General features: G+C 35.7%; 2 protein-coding genes and 1 long non-coding RNA gene across 3 annotated transcripts; 2 read left to right on the top strand and 1 right to left on the bottom strand.

Annotated features, from left to right (window-relative positions):
• Window positions 1–203: 203 nt before the first annotated feature.
• Window positions 204–1,389, bottom strand: hddc3 (HD domain containing 3). Its single transcript, XM_056259027.1, has 4 exons — window positions 1,138–1,389; window positions 995–1,050; window positions 572–812; window positions 204–463 (listed from the first exon to the last, which is right to left on the bottom strand). The coding sequence occupies exons 1-4, from the start codon at window positions 1,247–1,249 to the stop codon at window positions 333–335; spliced, it is 540 nt and encodes a 179-aa protein (XP_056115002.1). The 5' UTR covers window positions 1,250–1,389; the 3' UTR covers window positions 204–332.
• A 626-nt stretch (window positions 1,390–2,015) lies between these two features.
• vps33b (VPS33B late endosome and lysosome associated) lies at window positions 2,016–9,633 on the top strand. The gene is made up of 24 exons (XM_056259026.1): window positions 2,016–2,058; window positions 2,291–2,425; window positions 2,505–2,585; window positions 2,741–2,802; window positions 3,328–3,377; window positions 3,469–3,536; window positions 3,622–3,667; window positions 3,749–3,843; window positions 4,410–4,514; window positions 4,614–4,704; window positions 4,813–4,890; window positions 5,674–5,747; window positions 5,833–5,919; window positions 6,039–6,129; window positions 6,472–6,546; window positions 6,660–6,724; window positions 7,637–7,691; window positions 7,784–7,830; window positions 7,986–8,118; window positions 8,254–8,327; window positions 8,419–8,520; window positions 8,620–8,695; window positions 8,997–9,119; window positions 9,315–9,633. The coding sequence occupies exons 2-24, from the start codon at window positions 2,330–2,332 to the stop codon at window positions 9,392–9,394; spliced, it is 1,854 nt and encodes a 617-aa protein (XP_056115001.1). The 5' UTR covers window positions 2,016–2,058; window positions 2,291–2,329; the 3' UTR covers window positions 9,395–9,633.
• A 14-nt stretch (window positions 9,634–9,647) lies between these two features.
• Window positions 9,648–10,073, top strand: LOC130091233 (uncharacterized). The gene is made up of 2 exons (XR_008807787.1): window positions 9,648–9,887; window positions 9,927–10,073. It is a non-coding gene; the product is annotated as an uncharacterized LOC130091233 (long non-coding RNA).
• Window positions 10,074–10,102: the final 29 nt, after the last annotated feature.

A 10,102-nucleotide genomic window follows, 5' to 3' on the forward strand; every position in this document is an offset into this window, starting at 1 on the left:
TTGTCATTATTATGAAATAACAAAATTAACTAATTGAAGAAAAAAAAAATCTACCAATCTTTATATTAAAGGGACAGTTACCTTAAAAAATTTAATTCAGTCATCCTTTACCTCCCCGGATGTTGTTCTAACTCTGTATGACTTTACTAAGCAGAACACAAAATTAAATGTCCTTCTTCCTTACATCTCCTTTTGTATTAATAATACACAAGAATCTCATACAGGTTTGGAGCAACATCAGGGCAGGTAATGGTGACAGAATGATAATTTTTGCTGAACTGTTCCTTTAGGTTAAAGAGCATTCCATGATGATCAGTTGCATCAAAAACACATCAGAACTGCACTCCTCTCTCCAAAAACAGCTGCTGCATTTTTTCCTCAAGAGCTGGATTGGTGCCACGAAGCCCTTTTGCCACCTGAGATGCCCATACAAAGTATTCTTGAACCCTTTCTGCCGTCCAACCTGTCAACATAGATACAAGGCAGCATTTTTACACTACCGGTAAAATTACATATGGTAAATATACTCATGCGTACGCAAATCTCCAGAGCAGCAGTTTCAATATCTCACTTGTGGGAGTGCAACGATTGAGGTCCCGTAAATTATACAACTTGTCAGCTAGTTTAACTAGCTTGGCCTGATGACTGCGATGTGGCGCATGCACCACTTGCAGGCGTTTTCTTTCCTCTTTTGGCAGCGACTTGTCGTCTGTCACCTCCTGGACAATTCTTGCCACTGTGGTTCCAAACACAGACTCCAGCTCATCAAAAGTTGTGTCAGTGTCCTCTACTGTGTCATGAAGCAATGCTGCCTGTATCACAAGTGCACAGTTCAATCACATCAATGCATTTGCAAAATTCCATTAGCCTCTGTAATAAATCATTGCATGGCTCATGAAACAAACCTCTTGTTATTTCTCTATAGATTACAATATTTATAGATGAAGCACAAACTGTACCTTAAAAGTCACACACAAACATATATCTGACTCACTTGTAAAACTTCGATATCTGTGATTCCACCCTCATAACTTAAAATCCTTGCCACCCCTGTAAAGATAAGAAGAGCACCATATTATTTTTTGGAGTGAGACGGATTAAATATAATTTGAAGTGAAGTGCTCTAGTTTAAAGTACCTATAGGGTGATTGATATATGGTGTGGCATCAGGATCCTTACGGCGCTGATTACGATGTTTCTCTGCAGCGAAGTTGACCGTTTCCAGCAGCACTGCAGTCGACGAACTCATAGTTACTTTAAAGAAGAATAAGAGAATGCACAGTCTGATAATTGGGTCTATAAATAGATTGGCCAGAATATACAGGTAACGTATCTATTAAAACCGTGGACAATGTTATACATCTATGATGTTTGTGTATTGACGGCTGGTGTATTGTGTCCGCAAGTCTAAGATGTCCGTACTGAAACAAGCATCGCAATATTAGATTCGTCAAAGAATTGTTCGTTTGAGTCAAATATTTCCAATGAATCAGTTCACCGGTTTGCAATTCCTTGATGATTTGTTTGTGTACCGAATATTTGACAGGTGGTTCAAAAAATATTTAACATGTATTAACATTTAACATGTTATTGTATTACATTTTTATCAACAATAATTATCTTTTTTAAAGCGTGCAAAAATGATTTTTAGCCAAGTAATAAATGTATCATCGTAAAGATGAAACATAAGTGATGTCATTACCTGAAACGGCAAAAGTACGTTTAACAACTTGTAAATATTGCTCATTGTAAAAACAAATTAAGGTTGCAACTTGTAAATAACTTTTATGATGAATTATGGCTGCAACTGGACCAGATCGAATGAAAGTACAACAAACATCGTGATTTATTAGAAAAACGTAGTAAATAGCGATATGTGCTTACATGTATGGTTTTATTGTAAAGTTTCAGCACATGCCACACTGAAAGACCACGGGATGGAGAAAAGAATCACTGAATTGGTTTTGCTGTTCGAAAGAATCGATTTGCGGAAATGAATCGGACTTTCACTAAGCGAGCGTCAGATAGCAAAACCACTTCCGGGAAAAGGTGGACGAGGTATTATACGAATGCACTGCCTTTTGTGTAACTTTACATGCTAATTAAAAGAATTCGGATAACTACAAAAATGCTATTAATGTGGCTAACTTGGGATGTGGGGTTGGACGTTCCGATCTTTTTATAAACTGTGGAAATAAATGACAGTTTGAGCTGCTGGATGAAAATCAGCTTCAAAATTCAGTCTCCACAGATCTAAGTGGCATTAATGTTATGCTGAAATGTTTGACAGGTTTATCCAGCTGTGGATAGTGTGGTAGGATCTCTCCATATGGCACAGACAGAGAGGAGAGATGCTCCTGAGCTGCCTGATTTCTCTCTGCTCAAAAGACTAGCCAGAGACCAGCTCATCTTCCTGCTTGAACAGGTGACATGGCCACCACCCACCGTTTCTTTAAATGCAAATAAGTACTTTTCATTTAATAATTCTATTGTATGTTTCACAGTTGCCAGGGAAGAAGGATTTATTTATTGATGCAGATTTAATGAGCCCTCTTGATCGAATAGCAAATGTCACAATCTTGAAGGTATGATAACATGTATGAAATTTTAGGTGAAAAATTTGGCACTCTGTATTTCTAAATGACTAGCAATTTATATCATCTTGAAATATTATTGATATACAAATATGTTGTCGCACCCTTATAATTCTAACAAGTCTATGCTTGATTTTGCCTTTTAGCAACATGAAGTCGACAAATTGTACAAAGTTGAGCTCAAGCCAATTGTCAGCAGTTCAGACCAGTAAGTAAACTTTAGCTCTTTTTTGTGATCAAAATTTTTATTTTATTTACCATACCAGGAACATATCAGAGTTCAGATGAACTATATACAGACAGATGCCATGAAAACTAGTGTCCACATATATATATATATATATAAAAAAAAAAAAAACAATAACATAAAAAGGGATATGTAGAATATGGAGGGAAAATGAAAAGCAAAAGGGGAGAGAGAGAAATGTAGTATGTCAAAATCTCAGCTTATCTAAATAAATTATTATTTTTGTCCAGCTTTGAATAGTCTTGTCCTTTGCGCCGTTGACCTTGCCAGTGGTACCTTCCAGCAATACAATGTCTCTAAAATAAGATAGCCAAATTAAAGTTGTAGGTATGGATGGTTCTATCCATAGCTTTAAAATAGTATTTTTGGCAGCAGTGCTTGTTGCCAATAAGGTCCTTTTTTGTTGAGCGTAAACTTTAGTTCTTAACAAGTGAAAACTAGTTTTGGTTATATACATGCCTTATACATATTCGATAATTTTCACAGGCTGTGCTTCCTGATACGTCCTCGAATACAAACTGTGAAGTGGATTTCAGGTTGGTGTGGCTGTTCGATAGTGATAAATAATCTATTTGATAAAAGCAGGAGGAAGTATAGTTTAATAGTTTGTCTTAACTGTGTTTACAGAGTTAGTCAATTCAGATAAGACGGCTGGAAGATTCAGAAGATATAAGATCATATTTACTCCACAAAAGGTAACTAGTGATCTGAGAATTATGGTAAATTTCACAAATACTTTATTTTGTTGTCCGATTCTAATGTTATCGTAAAACTTTACAGTTTTATGCATGTGAGACGGTTTTGGAGGAGCAGGGAGTCTATGGAGGTGGGTTAAGTGTGCTTAATTTTTCTAGCTTTGTTAACGCATCTCCTAATACAGACATTAACTATGTTGTTCTTTTAATAGACGTTACAACCGACGAGTGGAATTTCTACATTCTTCCTCTGGATGATGATATCCTGAGTTTAGAGCTGCCTGAATTCTTCAGAGATAACTTTCTGGTAATGCTGTTCTGGATGCTATGTATGTACATATCTTTAGAGCTAAGGAAAGCTTTTGTTTTGTAATGTTTGCTTAGTTTTAGTGAGATTTTTACCTCTTTTGAGATTTCTAGTATGACAAGTATTCTTGATATTATCTTGATATCATTCTTGATATCATTATTTTAAGAACAAAAGCAAAAAACAGTAATATTTTGAAATATTAATTTAAAATAAATATTTTCCTGTGATGGCAAAGCCATGGTCTTCAGTGTCACATGATCCTTCAGAAATCATTCTAATATGCTGATTTGCTTCTCAAGAAACATTTCATATTAGTATTAGTGCTGTGCTGATTATTTAATGAATAGAAAATTCAAAAATAAGACTTATTTGAATTATTTATTTGAAATCAGTATCATATTTTGTAACATTATAAGTGTCCTCACTGTCACTTGTAATTAATTTTTTGTGCCCCTGCTGAATAAAATGATTAATTTCTTTAAAAATAATAATTATTAACCCACACTTTTGACCAGTAGTCTAATTTTTGATAAGTGATAATTGATATGTATGTGATTTGTCAGGAGGGAGACCAGCGCTGGGTGACCGCTGGAGGAAGTGCTCTAAATCTTTTACAGTCTGTCTATGGTTCCTTCTCAAAGATTTATGGTATTGGTAGATGTGCCAAGGTGAGGATTTGCGACAAAACCCTTAACCTCAAAGATTAAGAGATTTTGGTGGATGAAAATCAAGGTAGTCTTTCGTTTCATATGTCTCTTGTTATGTAGATGGTGTATGAATCCTGGAGGGAGCTAATGGAGGAGGGGGAACAGAGAACAAGGCAACCTGAATTCGCTAAAGTCTTTCTTATTGACAGAGGTCAGTTATTTAAAATGAAAATAAATGTACCTTTTGATGTATTCTTATAGTTTTTTTGAAACTTGAAAATAACGCTTATATCCTGATCACTGGATTTTACTGTTTTAGATGTGGACTTTGTTACTCCTCTCTGCTCTCAAGTTGTTTATGAGGGATTAGTAGATGACATTTTCAGAATAAAATGTGGTAAGTAACCATTGTTTTTATTACAGAGTCTTTGTGTCTTAATAATAAGAAATTGTTCAAAACATGTTTAAAGGACAAGTTCGGTATTTTACACTTAAAGCCCTGTTTCAAGATCGTTTCTGGTGAAATAGAACGGTTAAGATTAAAATGTGGACACATGCTGCTGTCCCGAGAAATTTCGGTTTCTGTGGTTGCACCCCCCCACGTCCACAATGGTTGCATAGGTGCACAGAAACAATCCTTCCTAAAACGCATTAAACTCTAGTTTACAAAGACATGAAACTCACCGAGTGGTCAGGGGTGTTCACTGATATGCTCACACAAAAATCGCTGCAAAAGATGCTTTCCAACAGGTTTTATCGTAGTTTTTGAACAACTCCATTTGACTTGACTTGGACAAAAACTACAATAAAACCTGTTGGAAAGCATCTTTTGCAGCGATTTTTGTGTGAGCATATCAGTGAACACCCCTGACCACTCGGTGAGTTTCACGTCTTTGTAAACTAAAGTTTAATGCGTTTTAGGAAGGATTGTTTCTGTGCACCTATGCAACCATTGTGGAGGTGGGGGGGGGTGCGACCACAGAAACCGAAATTTCTCGGGACAGCAGCATGTGTCCAAATTTTAATCTTAACCGTTCTATTTCACCAGAAACGATCTTGAAACAGGGTTTCAAGTGTAAAATACCGAACTTGTCCTTTAATGAAAACATCACCAGCTGAACAGTTATTTCTGACATCTTCAAGTTCATCCTTTGTCCAACATTTTTTATTTTGTTACCAGGTAGTGTGGAGTTTGGGCCTGATGTCACTTCCTCTGACAAGAGTATAAAAGTGATGCTTAACTCTCAAGATAAAGTAAGAGTGATATAGACTTTATTTAATTGAAAGTGGTTAGAAACTGCTATTTTAAAAAACGACCCTGCTTGTTTTAATTCATCAGGTGTTCAATGAAATAAGGAACGAGCATTTCTCTAATGTGTTTGGCTTTTTAAGTCAGAAGGCCAAAAATCTTCAAACAGCATATGATGTAAGTGTCTTCTGCAGATGGCATGTGTTTCAAAGCGCATTAGTGTAAAGACAACAGGATACATTTGAGCATATTCTGAGTGTGACGATTATCAAAAAATGTGTGTGAATTGGTAACAGAAACGGCGTGGGATGGACATCCAGCAGATGAAGGCGTTTGTTGCAGATGAACTGAAAGGCCTGAAACAGGAACATCGTCTTCTCAGTCTTCGTAAGTTTTGTATACACTATTGCTCAAAAGTTTGGGGTCAATGAGATTTTTTAGAAAATCATAATTAATACTTATTTCAGCAAGGGTGCATTAAATTGACTGAAAGTAGCAGTAAAGTTACAAAAGATTTCTATTTCAAATTTCTTTTGAACTGCCTATTCATCAAAGAATCCTGAAAACAATTACACAGTTTTCCACAAAAATATATATATTATATATAATATATTATATGTATTAAGCAGCATGACTGTTTTCAAGATGGATAATAATAAGAAATGTGTCTTGAGCAGCAAATTTTCTTAGTAATAAATAAAAGAACATGCTTTCATGTTCTTCCACTAGATATTGGTGCTAGTGAATCGATGATGAAGAAGAAAACAAAGCAAGACTTCCAGGAATTGTTGAAGACAGAACATTGTAAGTTGTCTTGATAAATGTGAGCTCATGATACACAATTTCTACATAGAAATCTACACCATGACACTGTAACCTCACCCATTTCTATATTTCCGCCCTTTATAAAAATCCAGCTTTACTTGAAGGTTTTGAGATCCGTGAATGCATCACCTGCATTGAAGAACATATCAACAGACAGGTATACAAAATAAAGATTTATTTTACTAAGACACTGGCAGGGCTTGACATAAACACCCGCCAACCCTCCAAATGTGGATGGATATTTCAGCAGTGTCGTTTAATGCAGTCACTTCTACTAGCCACTTTGGCGGGTTGAGTTTTATATATAATATATACGTTTTCCAATTGTAGTCTTTTAAAAAGGCATCTGAAATAAAAAACTAAGTGCAATGTGTAGTGTTGACAAAAATATAAATTTTTCAATAAATATCGATACTGAAATACTCATTTTCTGCCGAATAGATACACAATAGCAGTTGTGCTTTCTCACTCTCTCATCTCTCCGACAGCGAGTTACACACAAACACGTCTCCCTTCACTCACTTGATTCATTTGCTCCGGATGAATGTTGCTGCTGTCACAGGGCTTGAATTACGGTGGGCGATTGCACGTATTGTGTTTTCACAATGTAATTTGTTCTCACACCCGAAGTGTGCGCACATAACGCTGCCTCTCAGTATTGAGTTAGTATTCGCTGCTTATTGCACTTTAACAGTCAAATACACACAACATAATGTTAAAATACTTGGCGAGTATTCACGTATGTTTTAAGTGAATGTAAACAGTTGAGAATGAAAACGCATGTGTAACAGTATAATGGATGCGTGTGTCAGGTCTTAAAGTAACAGCAGCCTAATAAACCTGCTGCCACATTATGAGATAATATTAAAAATATCTATATGGCAGTTTTCCCCATGGTATTGATGTCAAAATTGTGGCCAGTGAAAATGCTGCTGAGTGGCTAGTAACTTTTGAAAACCACTAGCCACAGTGGCTGGTGAGCAAAAAAGTTAATGTCAAGCCCTGGTATAATAACACTACAATAAGATTGATGCTTGATTTAAAGAATGAAAAAAACTCTGTCCATCAGGTGTCAATGATTGAAAGCCTTAGACTCCTTTGCCTGTTGTCCATCACAGAAAATGGTGAGACTGATTTACTCTTGTATGCAAGTTTTATGGCTCAAGTTGTTTATTCCAACAATTTCTTTTAAATATTGCATTTAATTGTCCAACAGGCCTTCTGTCCAAAGACTATCGATCTCTTAAAGCTCAGTACCTTCAGGTATGTTATGAATTGAAATTGCACATTTGTGAACTCTTCATTTACATAACCCTTTATAAAGCCATATATTTTTACTTAATAACAATGTCTCTAAAGTAAGTGTTTAAGTGAATCATATGAAATTACTGAAGATGTTTTTGTTGTCTCTTGTTCAGAGTTATGGTATAGAGCACCTGCTGACGTTTGCAAACCTGAAGCAACTGGGTCTACTGGAAGAACAGCAAGCTGGAGAAACTCTGACAGTCATGGAGAGTAAAGTAGGGAAACTTGTCAATGACAAGACTGGAGGTGAGAATCTTGACCAGTGCAGTCTCCCTCTCTCTATCTATCTCCCTCGCTCTCAAATTTATGACACTGAGGTCACTGACTATAATGTGCACATATTGTACATGCACTGGATAGTTACTTATGTTTTCTGTCCAGGGAAGCTGACAGATGCTTTCTCCTCACTGGCTAAGAAGAGCAATTTTCGAGCTCTGAGTAAAAAACTGACTCTGGTTAGCAAATATGTCCAGTTTTTTTAATTACTAAAAAGAACACAAAAAAGGATGTATAAAATGATCATAATCATCTGATCTACGTGTACAGGTACCAAAGTCTGGGGAGGAATATGATCTTCGCGTTCCACGAGACATGGCATATATTTTTAGTGGTGCTTATATTCCTCTGAGCTGCAAACTTATCGAACAGGTTAGCTTTCCAAAAAGGCTTTGACTGGTTAGCCATTATTTTTTTCTCTCTCTTGCTGAACAACTCACAGTGTTTGCTTCTGGACTGTGCTCCTCGCAGGTGTTGGAGAGAGATGGTTGGACTGGTCTAGAGGAGGTCTCCCGTATGCTAAATGGACAGGAGTTTGCTGTAACAGGTTTGAACAAAGTATTTGTTTGTATTAAGCTTTAAGAGTCAAAGGCCCATCTATTTAGGCTTATATGTATATCTAGTAAAATATGTCAGTTTAATGTTTATCTTTATTTATTTTGTAACATTTTAATTAAGATTATTTTAATATAACTGAATATAAATAATCCTAAGACTTATTGGGGGCACCCTGGAAGGTGTCTTATAAAATGATTTAATTAGAAGTCATTTATTTTTTCTTAGAAATGGACCTTTTTTGCTCCTATCAAGCCTGCTTTTTACCCCTCATTTCCCCATTTTTGTTTCAGGTGGCAGTAGTAGTTCGGAAGCCAGGACCAAAACTGATGCTCAAAGGATCGTTCTAGTGATGTTCCTTGGTGGCTGCACCTTCTCTGAGATCTCTGCACTCCGGTTCCTTGGCAAGGAAAGAGGTGAAATATTCCAGAATGTATTTTTTGTGTTTTTATAGTTACTTATTATTAGTAAGTAATATTATACTGTATATAAGTTAATATATTGGTATTTCTATAATTTATTAGTATTATTCATATATTATATATAAATAAATATATTAGTAAGTCAACAAATTGGAATATTTGATTAACATAAAATTGTCCATTTGAAAGGTTGCAGATTCATAGTGCTCACTACAGCCATCACGAACAGTGCGCGGCTTCTGGAAGCATTACTGGATAACCACCCTTGAGTCTGTGACAACATTCCACAAGAGGACACTTTATGACTGATCCTAGGACAGCAAAAAGGACAAAATGTGTACTAATCATCCTGGTCATTTATATCTCCCAAAAACAAATGGATTGTTTGAGGGGATGACAATAAAATGTGTTCAGGTATAGTTCACCCAAAAAGGAAATCTGTCATGTTCCAATCCTGGATGACTTCCCTTTTTTGCAGAACATTATAGAAGACATTTTGACCATTGTTCATAACCAATTGTTTGAGGGGATGACAATAAAATGTGTTCAGGTATAGTTCACCCAAAAAGGAAAACTGTCATGTTCCAAACCTGGATGACTTCCCTTTTTTGCAGAACATTATAGAAGATATTTTGACCATTGTTCATAACCAAAATGCTTTGGTTACCATTGACTTTTATTCTATGGACAAAAAACAGTGAGACATTTCTCAAAATTCTTTTATGTTTCACAGAAAAAAGGTGAATAAACGATGACAGAATTGTCATTTTGAGTGAACTATCCCTTTAATTGTCTAGGCAGGTATCTGAATTTATGAATGGAGAAGTGGCAAACATAGGATACTAAATTGCACTTTTTAAAGTTTTTTAAAACTTTGTTCAGAGTGTGGCAAGAACTGTAATAACTGATTTAAGACTGAACAATAAACAGTTACTGGTGTCAGGTGAATATTTTATTGTTATTATTTATTAATAATA

The sequence above is a fragment of the Rhinichthys klamathensis genome, unplaced genomic scaffold (genome assembly GCF_029890125.1).
Source record: "Rhinichthys klamathensis goyatoka isolate OS25496 unplaced genomic scaffold, OSU_Roscu_1.1 h1tg000161l_1, whole genome shotgun sequence".
Lineage (NCBI taxonomy): Eukaryota > Metazoa > Chordata > Actinopteri > Cypriniformes > Leuciscidae > Rhinichthys > Rhinichthys klamathensis.